This window comes from Sturnira hondurensis, unplaced genomic scaffold (genome assembly GCF_014824575.4).
Source record: "Sturnira hondurensis isolate 20B ecotype Veracruz unplaced genomic scaffold, ASM1482457v3 Scaffold0022136, whole genome shotgun sequence".
NCBI lineage: Eukaryota > Metazoa > Chordata > Mammalia > Chiroptera > Phyllostomidae > Sturnira > Sturnira hondurensis.
This window is the reverse complement of record NW_028094767.1, coordinates 6,216,134-6,235,060: the sequence shown is the minus strand read 5'-3', so window position 1 is coordinate 6,235,060 and position 18,927 is coordinate 6,216,134. Positions and strand designations below refer to the sequence as shown.

The 18,927-nt window shown below is 38.6% G+C and overlaps 1 protein-coding gene across 1 annotated transcript in view; it reads left to right on the top strand.

Annotated features, from left to right (window-relative positions):
- The window catches only part of ADGRB3 (adhesion G protein-coupled receptor B3), a 732,856-nt gene that overhangs the window by 335,066 nt on the left and 378,863 nt on the right, over positions 1-18,927 (top strand). Inside the window, exon 10 of the mRNA XM_037034281.1 lies at positions 3,999-4,193. Coding sequence (XP_036890176.1) covers positions 3,999-4,193 — 195 coding nt within the window. The remainder of the gene's footprint in view (positions 1-3,998; positions 4,194-18,927) is intronic.

Here is an 18,927-nt window from a genome sequence, read left to right as displayed (position 1 = left end):
GATAACTTTTGAGTTTAATTTGCAACTTAAATAGTTGTGGGATTCAAATCAGTTTTCATACTTCTGATTTTTATTTTGAAGAGAATCGAAAGAAGACAATAGTTGAAAGGAAGCGGCAATATGAAAAGTTAATATTTATTATAAGATATACATCTTTCATCAAAATACTGACTCTGAGTGGTAGGCACATGGTGCAATATACAGATGATGTATCACGGAAATGTACACTGGAAACCTATATGATCTTATTAAGCAATGTCACCCCAGTAAAATTAATACATACATACAGTATCAGGCCATATTGAGAGAGGAAAGGATTGCAAAACAAAGATTGGATCGGATTCAAATCATAAAGATAAGCATAGCAGTTAATTCATGGAGGTAGAAACAAAGGAAAGAGGTAGAGTGCAAATGAGGGGCAATCTAAAATAGAGAAAAATAACTTGAAAAAACTCAATCTAAACTGTAGTTCTTCAAGATCCAGAAAAAAGAGAAAAACAGACCCGCAGATAAACATGGACTTGTCACTTTAAGAAAAAGTAGGCACATGATAAGGAAAGAAACTTTTTCCTTTTTTTCCACTTGTATTGTGGAAAGAGTATCAAGAGGAATTTTTGATAAACCAAATATGTTCTGGTTGGATATCTGTCTTATCCAAACTCTTAATACACTGTATAATTGCTACCAATAGTCTACACTAGTGTGCACAGCTATTTCAAGGTATTTGTTCTGGGTGCTTTCCACCAGCAATGCCAGGAACGATGCTAATTAATGCCATTGTGAGAGCTGGTGTTGCAATTTGGGCACCTGTTTGCAAAGAGCTAGGCTGAGAACAAGTTATTCCCCATAAGCCTGCTAAACAGCTGTCAGATGGACAATGACGTTAATTTACTACTGACTGGGGTCACAGTTGATGTTGACCTACGCATGAAAAACTGGCTTTCCTATCGCTGATTAACTGAGCCATCCAGTGCCTTCTGGACTATTTTTATTACAAACAGGAAAAAAATGTTTAAATATTTTATTCCTCAAGATTCAAGTTAGTATTGCAATGCTTTTGTTTGAAAGGAAGGATACATTAGATTTGAGCAAATTAGATCCCTCACAGGGATGCACATGTGTTGCCAAAATAGATACAAAGCGGATCTGAAGTAGGCAGAGGATGTTTGCCTGGCAACCAGTGCTGTGCTGTCTTCCTAATGGAGAACCACTTAAGTCCTCTGTGGCTTTGAGGGTCACAGCCGGGATCTGCATTGCCAACACAAAACTGAAGACTGGATTTTAGGATTTTTTTTTTACATTAGACCCTATTAACTTCATTTCACTTTAAAACTTTGTTCACACTCCACCTGCTGAACCAGACACTTGCAACTCAGAAGATGCACTGTCTCTTTAAAGCCAGGTATTTCTCATGCTATGTGATACCAGTGTTTGCTATGGGCTACATTGATGAGTGAGATGAGGCAGCTTTCAAGTGTGCCTAACTTAATCCTTTGACCTAATGCGAACATAGGACATTGACTCATTCATTCACTCATGCATTCATTTAATTTTGTTCAGTATATTGAGTACATCCTCTAGGTGCTGGGAAAATAAGGTTAAACAATGTAGACAAAGTCTCTTTCTTCACAAGACTTATGTTCCACAGGTGGGGAGGGGGCAAAAAAATATATAAGCCAAGTAATAGGTGGCACAGTGGCAGGTAAGACTGAGCACAATGAAGGAAAGTAAGATGAATGATAATGGTACCATATTAGATAGGGAGTCAGGTAAGACCTCTCTGAGGAAGGGACCAAAAAGTATATGGATCTCTATGGGAAGACTATTCCAGGTAAAAGAAAAAGCAGGTGCAAAGTCTCTGAGACACCCACATGCTTAGTGTTGAGGTAGATCCAAAAGGCCAGAGTGACTAGGGCACAGTGGAGGAGGGCAACGTTGTTGGATGCCCTTGGGAACTGGGTCGTGTAGGGCACACAGGCCATGGTGAGGCAAGAAGCTTTTCTGTTGTATAGTAGCTTGTGCTAATTATCTTAGGCTTGTGTGGTTTCATTTGAATTAAGAACATGTTTTTTTAAATGTTTTAACCAGATAGGCATACTTTTCCAAGTCTTGAAGGAGACATGACAACTGAGTCTCCTATAGATTCAGTTACGTAAATGGCAAGTTGCAAAGTTGAAATAAAAACCTAGGCCCTACTGGTTCCAAAGAGGATCTGTTGTATTACATAGTAAGGGTATAGTTCATACATAAAAAATGAATTCTAACAAACTTACTGTGTCATATTCTAAGGCTGGGAACCTACCCTCAGATTCAGAAGGACTGCTGAGGCAGAAAGACATGTTAGCAAATAATTGTAATTCACTGTGATACAGTGATGTATCTGTAAGGGAAGAAATAACACAGAGAAGGAAGTTGATTATCTATGTTTCAATATTTAGGAGAGTCGCCCTGGTTGGTGTGGCTCAGTGGATTGAGCGCTGGCCTACGAACTGAAAGGTCTCCGGTTCAGTTCCCATTCAGGGCACCAGGAAAGAAAGAAAAAGGAAATTTAGAAGAACTAGTACTAAATCTAAGTGATGCGCGAACATGAGATGCCATAAGGGAGAGGGGTGGAATAGGCAGTACAAACATACAGAGTCATGGAACCCATTACCTAAACAGAAAGCTGCAACTATTTATCAGAAATTCAGAGAACAGAGAGGCGAGGGCTGATCCTCAGTGCCATCTTATACCAACCCTTTGGGCCTTAGGCAGCGTTTGATGGCTGCCACTGAGGAGTGACAGGGACAGAAATGAAAGAAGAAAACTGGAAGACGTAAACTGCCTGATTATGTTCCTTTATCAGAGTAAGGGAAATAGAATATGTATGAAGATTTTTACTTTACCAAAATATTTTTAAACAGTTTTAGAAACTAAAGAAAAATAAAATATCTGAAGTGACAAGATACATTCTTTAAAACACATTTTGAAAAAACTCCTAACTTTTTTGATTAGTTCAGATTGATCACCACAATTTACAGAATTTGTTGGCACAATCCTTAATGGGAAATCAATCATTACAATTAGTACACATCACCCTTTCCATTTTGGTATTTCTCTGGCGTGTTAGTTCTTGATTTCATGACCTTTTGATAAATTAATTTTATCACAAATTTAGCAATGAAATGATAAGGATTAACCTTTAATAAACAAAGAAAAGTATATGGACCCTTACTACCACGTCATCCTCTCTTACTTTACCATTCTTTTACACTCTAAGGTACTTTTCTTCCCTCGAACTGTAAGATAAGCAAATATTAAAATTGATGGCATATTTCTCTGGCCATCAAACTAATTGAAGGCTTGCATATGAATTTTTCATTTTGCTGCTGAAGACTTAGCTGAGAGATTGTTCTGTTTGTCATCTTGTTTTTTGTTAATAGTTTATTTCATTTTAAAAATAAAACTAAATTAGTCTACCTTCCAGTCATGCCACAGCAGATCTCTAAAGTTAGAGATACCTTTAAAGCTAAAATGTACTTGTGACAACTTAGTTTTGCTGCTATAGGAAGACGTGTTTATTTTAAGAGGTAAAACAAAAATCATTAAGTTTGGTTTGTTCATAAAAATGGAAATTTTAAAGTGTTTATAATCTCCCATCTCTGAGCACAACGTACAAACAATCTCCACGTTTACCCCATGCAAAAGTAATTTTTATTTTTACTTTAATTAAAAATCTAAGTTAATACATACTTTCTCCAATGTGTTGAACTGTGCACTCTGAGAATGAGGGAAGGCAGGTGTGTCCGCCTGCCGAAGTGTATACACTCATTAGTTTTCGTACGCTGGGTATTCATCTGAGTGTGGGGAAGACCCAATTTACAGTTGTGAAGTCCTCCCAAGTGTTGCAAAGGTGTTTTAAAGTTGACTCTCCAATTCTGAACACATTTGTTTGATGAAGATACAAAGAAAATAGTAATGGAGATTCTGATGTTTATTCTGTTCTTTTGACCACCCAGATTAAAGAACACCTTGCTAAGGGACAGCGAATGCTGGCAGGTGATGGAATGTCCCAGGTGACCAAGACACTGTTGGATTTAACTCAGAGGAAAAATTTCTATGCAGGAGATCTTCTCATGTCTGTGGAAATCCTCAGAAATGTGACAAACACCTTTAAAAGGGCAAGTTACATCCCTGCCTCTGATGGCGTCCAGGTAAGGGAGACAGTCCCGTGAAGGAAAAGACTACAGTGAAGGTGCGATCAGTGGCTGGCCCCGAGAAGCCAGTGCAGGCAGGAGGGAAAGAACACTCACTCCTGCTTGGGGAAACTTCCAGGTTGTGCTTTGTGTGAGCTCTGGACCAGTTCCCTTAGTCTTTCTACACCCCAATGTCCTCAACCATAAAAATGCTCATAATATACCTCAAGGAGATACTGAGTGAGAACATGTGTGAAGTGTTTTGAGCGCTCAGATAAAAGACACTATAGCAAATCCAAGGTTGTATCATGAATTTTTTACTCCCACATTTAATATCACCATCTTGCCATAGGAGACTATTAAAAGTATATTAAGTATAACCAAAGCTCATTAACTATAACATTCAAAGAAGATGTACTTTAAGTTTTGTTTGGGGTTTGCTATTAGAGTGGAGAGGCCATATTTAATTTTGTGGAACCATTATATGAAAATATCAGGCAAATAGAAAATTGTTCTGGATAAGAAATTTAGAAACTCAACTCCTCACAGCATATTTTTCTTTTCATGGAAGTCTTCTAGAGCAGCTTCATTTACTTCCATAATAAACTTTAAGGACTCACCCAATTTCAGTGCTGCCTTTGCCATCAAAACAAAGCTTGTCGAATGGCAAACAAAGCATATTTAATGCAACTCTAGTGTGCATTTCAGATTAACTGTTTTCGTGCTGTAGGCTAAAATGTCCTCCTGCCGAGGGTGCTGAGGTCATTTCTGCATCTCCGGCATAATGTCCTTCCCGTATCTGTGCACAGAGTTCATTAAAGTGAAGGTTTGGCAAAATGCCCAGATCAGGTAGTTGTCTTTCAGCCTACTCTTCATTTGGGAGTTTTATTTGCATTTCACATGGCAAATGCAGAGGGTTTTATTTGGTTTGATTTCTGTTGTTGTTGTTTTAATCAGCTATTGAGGGAAAGAGGAAAAGAAGGCTTTATGGATTATGGAATCATTCATAAATAATATTGATCCCCTGATTTGTATAGAGGCACAGGGGTTACTTAAATGTGTGCGTACCCTGCTGCAAGGACCTGCTATGAGAAGGATTGGAGCTGCATTCTATATCATATCACCAGTGTCCAGGAATATATTTTTAATTGTAAAAATACATTGGGAGGATAGGGTGGGGAGATTACCATCATTTGAGCATTTCAAAGATACTGTTTTCCTCACAAGGAATGAAACAGCTTTCCAATTTTCAAATTAAATAAAGTAAGCCAAGTATAGCTTTCCCCTGTAGTTCTGAAATACGTCTATTTATTAGCATTTACATTAAGAAATGACATTTGAAGTCCTTGACAGAAAATAAAAGTTGTAATTTCAAAACTCTTCAGACCTGTGCGCACATGGTTGAAATATCAAACAGAATGGTGTACGAAATAACTTCCAGGGCTTCTCCTAAGTCTCGAGAGTGTGGGGTTTTAAGGTTTTAGGTGCTGGGGCTCTAGCGATTGAGATTACCAGGTTTGGGGGGAAACATTTTGATTGAAGTACTCACTGGAGTGCACTGACTTAATGAACAATTAGTTTAACCAAAGGCTTAGTCATGGTCATTAGCTGTTCTGATTAAATAGTGATTTGGCTGACTGTTTTGTTGTCATTGTGGCATTATCATAAATAGGGTCCTCCCTTTCCATCCTAGTCTCTCATTAACCCCCCACATTCACCCCCAATTCAGAGCACACAGGTGTCCTCAGCCATTGTCACACACCGGGAGCTGCATTGTTCTCTCTCCTTGCTTTTACTGGTGTCTTTTCAGGCACCTGGTGTGCCCTCTTCTTCTAGAATTCTGTTTTCTTTCCTGTCCGCCTGTCAAAGTCTTAGGCCAACTCTAGCAAATCTTTCTGAAGGCCAGACCAGGAAGCCCCAAACTCCATCTGAAAATGATCTTTCTCTTTTCTGAAATCCCATAGAACTTGTTAACTCTTTTATTCTACCTGTCACAAAAATTTATAATACTTTATATACATTTACTGTCTTTGCTTGAACTCTAGTTTATAGCCTCCCTTAATATCTCCTGTCCCTTACTTAAGCTTCAATTTTCTATTTCCAAGGGTTCTGGGCATTTCCGACTGGCTAACATCTCAGGCTTAATATGACATAAAGTAAACTCATCTTGAATTCCAAATTTTCTTGCATGTTCTACTTTTCTTTCTAGAATTAGTAGTCTTTAGGCTGGAAGCGTAATGCCAACTTGACATACATGGGGAGATGAGGAAGGCAGCGAGTGTGATGATTAAGTGCGCTTGCTCTGTAGGCAGAATCCTGAGCTTCAAGGTCTTGGTTTTGACACTTATGTGGGTGATGCTGGACAAGTTACTCGATTTCTGTGACTCAATTTTCTCTTCCATTATATGGGATAATATAGTACCTACCTTATAGTGCCAGTGTGAGGATTAAATGGTGAATATAACAGTTACACAGAATGCTGCATACAGTAAGAGCTCAAAAAATGCAGCCCTTGTTATCCTAGAAGCTGAATAATACTTTGACGGAGCAAAAGCCAGAAGCATCCCTGGATTGCAGGTGTCTACTACCAATGCAGATGTGGATTGTTCTATCTCTCCTACCAAAAGGAAGTCCAGGTGTTTCTCTTGTCACTGACTAGGAAAGGATGACACTGCTTTTTTTTTTTTTTTTTGCTCTTTCACTTGGTATAGAGGAAAAGTGCCGTGGAAAATGGGAGTCAGAAAAGAGGCATTAGTCCTTGAGGTTGACACTGCAGGGCCATTTGACAGTCGTAGAAGGTGTGGATGAGGAGAATGTCTTCAATCAATAACTGGGATTCTTGGCTCAGTGGGAGCCAGGTCGTGAACGGGACCATATCACCCAGATGACAAGCACTCCAAGTCATGAACGACTGCTGTTTTCTGTACTTAACTACCTGAGAGGGTTCCTGCTGTTTCTCTGTGGTTGAGAGAGCCTTGTACAAGTAACAGCTCTTTCTAGTCAGTATTTAAACCCTACCCTTACCGTAAGGGTAAAAATGAGAAATTCAGTGCCAAATAACTTCCTTAAGTGGGTGAGATATTAGCAACAAATTTTGCTTCCTAGATCAACATGAGCATACCCTACCATGAACAAAATTTAGTGGATGGCTGCCGCCTGTGAGGAGCCCATGGTCTCCATAGGAGAGCACAGAATGTGCAAGGCAGTCAGATGGGAGGAGGAAAGGAGGCAAGGATGTTTTAGGAACATATACAGTGCAGCCTATCAACTGGTAAATGCCTTAGGACGTAAATAAATGGCTATGATTTTATTTCCTTAAAACACAATGAAATGTCTCATAGGTAGTTTTCTTTTATTTTTTCCTTTATTTTTTACATCCTTATTTGAGTACATTTTTCCTTGCTTTTAGAGAGAGAGTGGAAGGGAAACAAAGAGAAAAACAGAGAGAGAGAGAGAGAAATATGAGAGAGAAGCATCAATTGGTTGTCTTCTCATATGCGCCCCCAGGAGGGGATTGAACCCACAATCTGAGTATGTGCCCTGACCCCTCAACCTTTTGGTCTATGGGATGATGCTCCAATCAACTGAGCCACGCCAGCCAGGCCCAAGAGGTCATTTTGTCTTTTCAGAATCCCCATTATTTTCTTCAGAGTCTAGAAAATACTTGGATGTGAATTAGCACAAGGTACAGGTAGGACAGTTTTCTATTGTGAGTCCATTTATTATCATAACAAATAGCTTATGTTATTAAGCTTAATAAAGAGGCTTAAACAACAGAAATGTATTTTATCACAGTTCTAGAGATTGGAAGTCCAAAGTGGTTTCTTCTGAGTCTCTTTCCTTAGCTTTGCATATGGCTGCCTGTCCCCTGTGTCCCCACCTGGCCTTTTTCTCTGTGTGCCCACCCCTGGTATTTGTGTGTGCCCGATGTCATCATCTTATAAGAACACCCATCAGATTGGACAAGGGCCACACTATTAGCTTCATTTTAACTTAATTACCTTTACAAAGGCCCTACCTCCAGGTACAGATACATTCTGAGGTCCTGGGGGCCTCAAATTAATGGATTTGTAGGTAGCCACAGTTTAGAATAAGTAATCTTGAAAAACTGTGAGACTTTAGCAAAGAGGCATGTGCTAAGCCTCTTCCCCAGGGAAATGACCTCCTATGGCTTCTGCCTATAGTGTTGCCAGGGCTAAAGTTGTAGTGAACACATGCTTCTTGCACATGCTGACTTATCGAAGTATCAGTCAGACCTGGCCAGACTTGGTGATGGGTAACTAACTCTTTCCTTACTTACGAAGTATCCCCTGTCCAGATTTGAGAATGATTTTGCCACCCTGAATTATGATGTTTGTATTACTTTACCAGGCTACCTCTGGGGAAAAATAATTTGGTATATTTAATTGTATTAGTTTCACTAATTTTTGGCCTTTTATTTTTAAATGAGGATGCAGGGCAAGACCTAGTTTATGCCCACAGCACTGAACGTTGGCTACCGCTTCTTCCCACAGAGACTCCCCGTCTCCTGCACCTCAAGCAAACCCACTCTGCTACCGTTTGCTAGAGCCCTTGATCCTGAACTCAGCCTGGAGAGACCCATACCGTTGAGTAAAACACTGTCCACCCAAACTGTTCAGACATTCCATGAATTTCATTCAATGAACTTACTGTGGAAGATTCCTGGATTCGTGAATGTTCTCATGTCATTTTCACGAGTCAGAGTTTCTGTGAAGTTTGTGACTAAGAGAAGAGGAAAAATAGATGTCCTTAAAAACTGATTTTTGCCCCTACACTAAGGAATGTTAGAAAATATTTACTTGAATCATTTGCTCTCGCATTCCTCTGAATCTGGCAGATTGCAGTGGTCAAACCACACACGGTGTCCTGCTGGCAGAGTTCTCTGATCAGGTCAGGTCATCCAGCCGGCTGTGGACCCCACTGCTGACTTACCTGATCTTCGCACCCCAACCCTTTTGTCCCCTGAGTTATCTCCTGCTTTTCCAGTGGCTCGTTGTCTTGTCTCTGAGTCATATTCTTTACATACTTTAGTCTCTGAAACCTGCTAGGCGTATCCCAGACTGTATGATCCCCTGTCTTTCTGACTCCTTCATAATTTCTAATTACCAATGGCCAGTGGATGTGCTGCTTGGATACGAATTCTGGATGAAAGATCCAAACCATAGTATAGTGACTCTTCGTGCTGGTCAATTGTGAGTCATCTGTTCACATGTTAAAACAAAGAAGTTAAAGTACTCTTTAGGGATTGGTTAGCTTTTAAAAAAAGTCTACAGCAAACCCAAGATTATTTGTGTAATGTTGTTACTGTTTCTCAATTTCATTTCTGTCTGCTTCCTCGAATATGATACGAGAAGCAGAGCCACAGCCAGATCACAGGGAGTTGGACATCTCCGCATTTTAATCTGAAACCCGGGTGTGTTTATGATTTTGTGTGGTTCCCTAGAACATGCTACCACCATCTCTGGCCTCAATAAACAAAACAGACTACTTTCTGATCTCCATGTTTTTACTCTTAATGCTTCTGTACCTTGTTTTCCACTCAGTAGCCAAAGTTACATTTTTATTTCTAAGCAAAGTCATGTCATATAACCATTATAGGATCAAGGCTCCACTTTGTCTAACTTTTGCCTCTCCGTTCCCCCTGTACTACTATTCTCCTTCCCGTATTCCATCCAGCCTTCTCTTCAAGACAACAGCTCCTAATGTATTGGCTTTGCTTCTTTTCCTTAAACTTGTCCAGACTGTCCCTTTTCCCAGGGAAATTGTGCTTTCTCTTCTCATTTTTCCTGCACCTCTCTTCCTCAGGTCTTCTCATGGCTGCCTCCTTCTCATCCCTGTGTTCTCAGGTCAAGTGTCACTTCCTTAGGAAAGTCTTTCCTGATCACCAGTCAACCTACAACAGTTTAACACAAACACATACACACTCCTCCCTGACCTACTCACTCTCTATCCTCACACATTTTATTTTTGTACCACCCTCTGAAATCATCTTATTGTTAACACTTATTTACTCATTTATTGCCTTTCTTTACCCACTAGAGTGTAAGCTCTGTGATTGAAGGAACTCTCATGTATCTTGCTCACTGCTGTATCCTAGCACTTAAAACAGTGGGACAGAAAGGTGGCTGAGATTCAGTTAATACTTCTCAAGTAAGTAAATGCATTTATGCTTTTTTGGGTATTTTCCACGTCTCCTTCACCTTTCCATTCCCACATGCCCTGCTCTCTGTGAGGCCTTCATAATCAATGCTTTGAGTTTTTGATGAACTTTCCCAATAGTGTTCCCATCTCCAGGCTTCTTTTTGCCAACACCCCCTTCTCTTGGCACCAGGGTTATATTCCTACACCTCTATGCCATTCTTCTGCTGAACAAACCAGCATGCATACTATCGAATGCATCCTTTCAGGGGTGAGATGGCAGTAGTGATGCACAGGGAAGGTTTGCTGTGTTTGGCAAACAATGATCTGTATTTATGGAAGAGAAAGCCCTTTCCTTGGTTGTCAGTGGGTCTAAACCTGAGGACCAGGGTCAAACATGCATGCTTTCTCTCCAGTTCTCAGGACCTCCGGCTTCTCAGTAGTACACATCTGTGCATCCTGAGCCATCAGAATGCCACCTTACTTAGGGAAAGCTTGATCCCATACTTACTTATTAGTTACTCAAGATAACTAATTTTCTTATCCATGAAAATAAGAGTCATTCCCTTTCTGGGCATCGTGGGAACCCTGGAGACATTGGATACGTGGCAGTGGAGGGTGTTGAAAGAAGGCAGCAAATTAGGTGGAGACTAGTTATTGATTTTTTAAAAAGTTCCTTCAAATGCATGCTTCATGGTCATACACAGAGTACCCATGCAATCAAATTGAAATATTTGAGTATTTATATTTTCCCAGGTTTTATGTGGCATACTAGGGGCATGAGAGTGAAGAAAATACAAATAATCCCAACTAGATTACAGCTTGGTTAAGGAAAAAGCCCTAAACTGATCATCGTACAGATGCATCATAATTAAAAATGCTGATGTCCTTTAAAAGAACACTACACAGTGCAACTCCAAGTCAGCATTTTGTCACCTGTCACCCTGTGAGTGAGTGCTATATGGCTGGCTGGCTGCCTGGATTACTTTCCTGTCTTTTATTTTAAAGTGAAGGGGCAATTATTCATCCGTGGGTAAATGCACGGTAGTTTTGCTGAGGCACTTATGGAGTGGAGTTGGGGATTGTCATGCTAACTCACCCTGTATTGGGGAAAGCCAACTATCAGAACAAAGGAAAAAGGCCCCTTAGGGTAGCTATAACCTCTTTCTTCACATCGTATTTTCATTTTCATCGTATTTTGATTACTTCTATGAACTCGCTGTTGCCTTTTTCTGTGGATCCTTTGCAAGGCCTGACTGACACAAATATTAAGAAATGAAAATAAAAATCTTCAGTGAAAAAAATCAGAAAAAAACAGGCAGATTCAATATGTTTGGGGGGGGGGGGTGACCTGGTAAAGCTTTTTTGAGGAAACTGTATATAAATCTGGAAGGGTCATTTGAATAAGAATGGGAAGTAGAGCAGTCAAAGGATGGGAGCAACAGGACATTGGTCCAGAAGCTGGGCAGGGGGCGTTTGGGATGCGTGAAGAAGCCTGATAAATCTGGAGTAGAGAGTAAGCCAGTTAATTAGACTTGGAGGGACAGAAAGGGGCTAGATAATGCATACCTTGCAGCCATGACCTGCTCTGCAAAGGGATTAATGACCTGTCCTGGGTTGTGCATCCTTAGCCGAATGGCTAGTCCCTGCCTCCTTGTTCAAAAACGTGCCTTTCTTATGCTTCCCCTGTGTTTCTAGTCAGGACCACCACTAGTCCTTACAACTCGCAGTTCTGCATTATCAAATCTGTTCCTTAGGGCTTGTCTGCCAGTGCCCCAGCATTTTTGCTGGTGGGCTAGGAGAAGGGAAGCACATCTGGGGGGCTCAGATATCTTAAATCACTAACCGAATCTGCAATCTCTATTTCCAAAAGGGAGTCAGAAAAGGCTAAGCATTATGACATGCTCTGATATATCTATAAAATATAGATATATCAGATATATAGAGAATTGTATGCAATCCATGAGAAATTTGTCAAGTGGAAGTAATCGGGCATGGGACAAGACATATTTACTGCTTTCCATAAAAGAGAGTGTCCTTAGTCTCATGGGGTCCAGTCTACAAATTGCACTTTGAATGGGTCAGAAACATGTGCTTTTTTCAAATATAATTTTACTCTTTTAACTGTTTTGCTACTTCACCTCTCCCAGTTTCTCCCCCCTTGGCCTCCTCTGCTTAAACTACCCCCTATCACTGTCAATCCCCACACTGTTGTCCATGGTCATGGGTCATTCATTCAAGTTCTTTGACTAGTCCCTTCCCTTTCTTTTCACCTTTATTCCCCTGCTCCCCGTCATCTGGCTGGTCTGACTCTGTTCCATGTTTCCACGTCTCTGGTTGTATTTTCCTCAGTAGTTTGCTTTGTTCATTAGATTCCTCTTATAAGTGAAATCGTATGGTATTTTTCTTTTGCCACCTGGCTTATTTCACTTAACATAATATTCTCCAGCTCTATCTATCATGGCTACTCATCAGTTGATGGACACGTAGGCTGTTGATAGCCCTTGGCTATTGTAAATAGTGCAGCTATAAACATAGGGGTGCAAAAGTTCTTTTGAGTTTTGGGATTCTTAGGGTATATTCCCAGCAGTGGAATTGCTGGGTCAAAAGGCATTTCTATTTTGAACTTTTTGAGGACATTCCATACTGATTTCCACAGTGGCTGAATCAGTCTGCATGCCCATTAAGAATGCACCAGGGTTCCCTTTTCTCCACATCCTCACAAGCACTTGTTGTTTGTTGATTTATTAATGGTGGCCATTTGATGGGGGTGAGGTGATATCTCTTTGTGGTTTTAATATGCATTTCTCTGATGGCTAGAGATACTGAACATCTTTTCATATGTCTGTGGGCCATCTATATGTCTTCCTTAGAAAAGTGTCTCTTCATATCCTTTGCCCATATGTTAATTGGATTATTTGTCTTCCTGGTGTTGAGTCATATGAGTTATTTATATATTTTGGAGATGAAACCCTTGTCTGGTATATTATTGACAAACGTGTTTTTCCATATGGTTGGTTCCCATTTCATTTTGATGATGGTTTCTTTAGCTCTGCAGAAGCTTTTTAATATGATGTAGTCCTGTTTTTTCCCCTTTATTTCCCTTGCCCTAGGAAATATATTATCAAAAAATATTGCTATGTGGGATATCTGAACTTTTACTTCCTATGTTTTATGCTAAAACTTTTATGGTATCATGACTTTCATTTAAGTCTTTTAACCATTTTGAGTTTTTTGTTTATGGTATAAATTGGTGGTCTAGTTTCATTTTTTTCTTTTTACATGCACTGGTCCAGTTCTTCCAACACCATTTATTGAAGAGACTATTTTTATTTCACTGTAGGCTCATGCACCCTTTCTCAAATATTATATGGCCATGGGGACATGGGTTTATTTCTGAGCTCTCTATTCTGTTCCATTGATCTCTGTGTCTGTTCTTATGCCAGTACCAGGCTGTTTTGATTACAGTGGCATTTTAGTATAGTTTTATATCACGTATTGTAATCCTTCCAACTTTATTCTTCTTTCTCAAGTTTTCTGAGGCTATTTGGGGTCTTTTCTGGTTCCATGTAAATTTTTGGAGTATTTTTTCTAGATCAGTGAATTTTGCTATTGGCATTTTAATAGGGATTGCATTGAATCTAAGATTGCTTTGGGTAGTATAGACATTTTAATGATGTTAATTCTTCCAATCCATGAGCACAGTATATGCTTAGACTTATTTGTATCTTCCTCAATTTCTTTCTTCAGTGTTCTATAGTTTCTAAGTATAGATCTTTTATCTCCTTGGTTAAATTTATTCCTGGCTACTTCATTTTTCTTGTTGCTATAGTAAATATGATTTTCTCCTAGTTTCTCTTTCTGATTGTTCATTGTTTGTATACAAGAAATACCACTGATTTCTGAATATTGACTTTGTATCCTGCTACTTTGCCAAATCACTTCTTACATCAAATAGTTTTGTGGAGCCTATAGAGCTTTCTATGTACACTATCACATCATCTGTGAATAATGACAGTTTTACTTTCTCCTTCCAAATTTGGATGCCTTTATTTCTTTTTTGTATTTAATCGCTATGGCTAGAATTTTCAGTACTATGTTGAATAAGGGCAGTGAAAGCAGACATTCTTATCTTTTTCCTGATCTCAAGGAAAAAGCTTTTAGTGTTTGCCCATTGAATGTCATATTGACAGTAAGGTTCTCATATATAGCCTTTATTATTTTGAGGTATGCTCCCTATACTCCCACTTTGCTGAATATTTTTATCATAAATGGGTGCTGGATTTTATTAGATGCCTTTCAGCATCTACTGATATGATCACATGTTTTTTGTCTTTCATTTTGTTTATGCGGTATATTATGTTTATTGATTACCATCCTTGCATCCCTTGCAATCCCACTTGATCATGGTGTATGATCTTTTTAATGTATTACTGGATGCAGTTTACCAGTCCTGTGTTGAGGATTTTACCATCCACATTCATCAGAGATATTGGCCTGTTATTTTCTTTCCTGTACTTTTACCTGGTTTTCAAATTAGGATAATACTGACCTTGTAAAGAGTTTGGGAGTCTTCCTTCTTCTTGAATATTTTGGAATAGTTTAATAACAATGAAAGTTAATTTTCTTTAAATGTTTGGTAAAATTCACCTGTGAAGCCATCCAGTCCAGGACTTTTGTGTGCCAGTAGTTTTTTTTAAATTAATATTTGATTTTACTAATTCAGGTTTTGTATTCAGGTTTTTTTTGTATTCAGTATTCAGGTTTTGTGCTTCTTTTTGATTCAGTTATGGAAGATTGTATATTTGTAGAAATTTATCTCGTTCACCCAGGTTATCTGCTTGATTCTCGTATAGTTGTTCATGGTAATTTCTTACATTCCTTTGTATTTCTATAGTATTGGTTGTTACTTTTCCTCTTTTGTTTCTGATTTTATTTATTTGGGTTTTCTCTTTTTTTTTCTTGATGAATCTAGTTAAGGGTTTGTTGATTTTGTTGATTTTTATCATTTACTAGAAACAGCTCCTGGATTCATTGATCCTTTGAATTTTTTTTTTTTTTTAGTCTTTATGTCATTTAATTCTGCTCTCATCTTGATTATTTCCTTCCTTTACTCACTCTGGGCTTTGTTTGTTGTTGTTTATCCAGTTCTTGTAGATGTAGGGTTAGGTTGTTTATTTGAAATTTTCCCATCTTCTTTAGGCTTGTATTGTTACGAACTTCCCTCTCAGGACTACCTTCAATGTGTCCCATAGGTTTTGGTTTGTTGTGTGTTCATTTTCATTTGTTTTCAGATACTTTTTGATTTCTTTCTTGATCTCATTGCTAACTCCTTCATTATTTAATAAAATGTCACTCAGTGTCTATGTATATGAATGTTATTTTAGTTTCTTTGGAGTTGGTTTCTATTCTAAGCCATTGTGATCTGAGAAGATGTTTGATATGATTTCAATTTTCTTAAATTTATTGATACTTGTTTTGTGTCCTATCATGTGGTCTATCGTTGAAAATGATCCCTATGCATTTGAGAACAATGTATGTTTTGCTTCTTGGGGGTGAAATGCTCTGTAAATATCAATTAAGTTCATTTGATCTAGGGTATTGTTTGATGCCACATATCCTAGCTGGTTTTTGATTAGGATGATCTATCCATTGTTGACAGTGGAGTGTTAATATCCCCTATGATGACTATATAGCTGTTGGTCTCCTTCTGAAAGTCCTCCAGGACTTTCCTTATATATTCAGGTGCTCCTCTGTTGGGTGTATGTATGTTTACAAGGGTTATATCCTCTTGTTAGGCAATTTCCTTGAGTATTATGTAGTGACTTCTTTGTCTTTTTTTATGGCCTTTGTTTTAAAGTTTATTTTGTCTCATATAAGTTGCTACCCAGCTTTTTATTTTATGTCCATTTGCTTGGAATAATTTTTTCCATCCCTTTATTTTCAACCTGTGTATATCTTTTTGTTCTAAGATGGGTCTCTTATAGATAGCATGGGTCTCTTATATCCAGGTTGTGTTTTCTTATCCATCAGCTCTCCTATGTCTTGTGGTTGGAGCATTTAATCCATTTACATTTAAAGTTATTTTTTAAAGATTTTATTTATTTGCTTTTAGAGATATAGGAAAGGAGAGAGAAGGAGAGGGGGAGAAACTTCAATGTGTGATTGCCTCTCCCATGCCCCCTATTGGGGACCTAGCCCACAACCCAGGCATGTGCCCTGACTGGGAATTGAATTGACAACCCTTTGGTTTTCGGGCCAGCACTCAATCTACTGAGCCATATCAGCCAGGGCTTCATTTAAGGTTATATATAGGTATTTGTTTATTGTTGTTTTCTTCCTTTGTGCCCATGTTCCTCTATCTATCTATGCATTATCATCTGTCTGTCTATTATCTATCTATCTGTCTATCATCTATCTCTCTCTTTTCCTTAAAGCAGTCCCTTTAATCTCTTGCAATGCTGATTTGGTGGAAATGTACTCTTAGCAATTTTTTTCTTTAGTCTGGGAAGCTCATTATTTCTCCCTCCATTTTAAATGACAGCCTTGCTGGTTAGAGTAGTCTTTTTTTATTTTAAGATTTATTCTCTTACTGACTTTATTATTTTTAAAAGATTTTATTTATTTATCTTTAGAGGGGAAGGTAAGGAAAAAGGGAGAGAAATATCAATGTATGGTTGTCTCTCACACGCCCCCTACTGGGAATTGGCCTGCAACCCAGGCATGTGGCCTGACTAGGAATTGAACCTCAGTCCTTTGGTTCTCAGGCTCACAGTCAATCGACTGAGCTACACCAGCCAGGGCTAGTTAGAGTAGTCTTGATTGCAGGTTTTTGCTTTACATTCCTTGGAATATTTTGTGTCATTCTCCTCTGGCTGGTACGTCTTTCTGTTGAGAAATCAGCTGATAGCCTTATTGCAGCTCCCTTGTATGTTATTAGCTGTTTCTCCCTGGCTGCCTTTAAGATTCTTTCTTTGTCTTTAAATTTTAGCATTTTGATTTGATGTGTCTTGGAGTGGGCCTCTTTGGGATCATTGTGATTGGGACCCTCTGTGCTTCCTGAACTTGCACAATTATTTCCCTCACCGAGGTAGGGATGTTTTCTGTCACTATTTTTTCAAACAGATTTTCTATCCCTTACTCCTTTCCTTCTCCTTCTGGAATCCCTATGATGCTAATATTGTTCTGTATCATGTTGTCCTGAAGCTCCCTTAAACTATCTTCATTCCTTTTGACACTTTTTTTATTTTGTTGCTCTGACTATGTGGTTTTTTCCTCCTGCATTCCAACTTACTGACTTGGCTCTTTGCTTCTTCTTGCCTGTTTTTAATTCCATCTAGCATATTCTCACTGAATATTGTATTCTTCATTTCCTCCTGGTTCTTATTCATAGTTTCTATATCCTTTTTCATGCTGATATAGTTTCCATTAAGTTTCTTATAGTCCTCACTGAACTATAGGAATGGCTTAGCATTCCTATAACTATTACTTTGAACTTTATGTCTGATATTTGCTTACCTCAATTTCATTTAGCACTCTTTCCGGGAATTTCTCCTTTCCTTTTAATTGGGGGTTGTGTCTTTGTCTCCCCATTTTAGGTGGCTCTTTTTGTTTGCTTCTGTATGTTAGATGGATGTGCTTTGACTCCCTGTCCTTGTGGGGTGGCCTTCAGTGGTAGCAGTCCTGTGGGACTCAGTGGCATAGTCTTCTTGAACTCCTGAGCTGGATACTCTCAGGATGCCCTTTAGGCAATTTATATGGGCTCTCTTCTTGTAATTGGGTTTCAGTTGTTGATTTACTCATTTGTGAGTTCTCCCCTCCAGTTGGCTAAATGAGAGTCACAACCCACACCATGTCTTATATGCTGTTGTAAAGGAACTGTCAGAACAAAACAAAACAACCCAGCAAACAAAACCCACACCAGCAAAAATCCCCCCCAAACACTACCACTATAGAAACTACAAATGAGCTAAGATTAATAAAAGTGGGGAGAGATTAAGAATATTATACAAAAGGAAAAATGTGATGAATGACAGAAAGAATGGTTTTAAGATGATAGGCAGAGGAGAAATAATGAGTCGGAAATAGAAACAAGGCAAAGAAAAGGAGAAAATAAAATTTACAATGTAAATAAAATACAGAGGAAATAGGACAAAATGGAGTAAGAAAAGGGAAGAGTACATTATGAGGTTTGGAGAAAAACAGTGAAAAAAATGGGAACCAAATTGAAGAAAAACAACAGCAATATATACAACAAATGTGCAAAGATTAATAAAGGTAGAAAGAGAATAATAATACTACATGAAATAAAAAAGAAAGAAAAGAAAAAAGGATAATGAGATGTTTAAGGGAAAGAAAATTGATTCTGAGAGGATAAAGGGAGGAGAATAATCAGTGCAAGGGTTAGAAACTAGGCTCAGAAAGGGAAAAAACAAGGTTGAAAACAAAAATAAGATAGGCTGGAGGAAGGCAAAATGGAGTAGAACAGGGGAATAGTAAAACATGAAATTTAAAATTTAAAAAATGAAAAACTAAAGATAAAATTGAAGAAATGCAACAACAACCTCAATTTCAATGACAACCAAGCAAATAG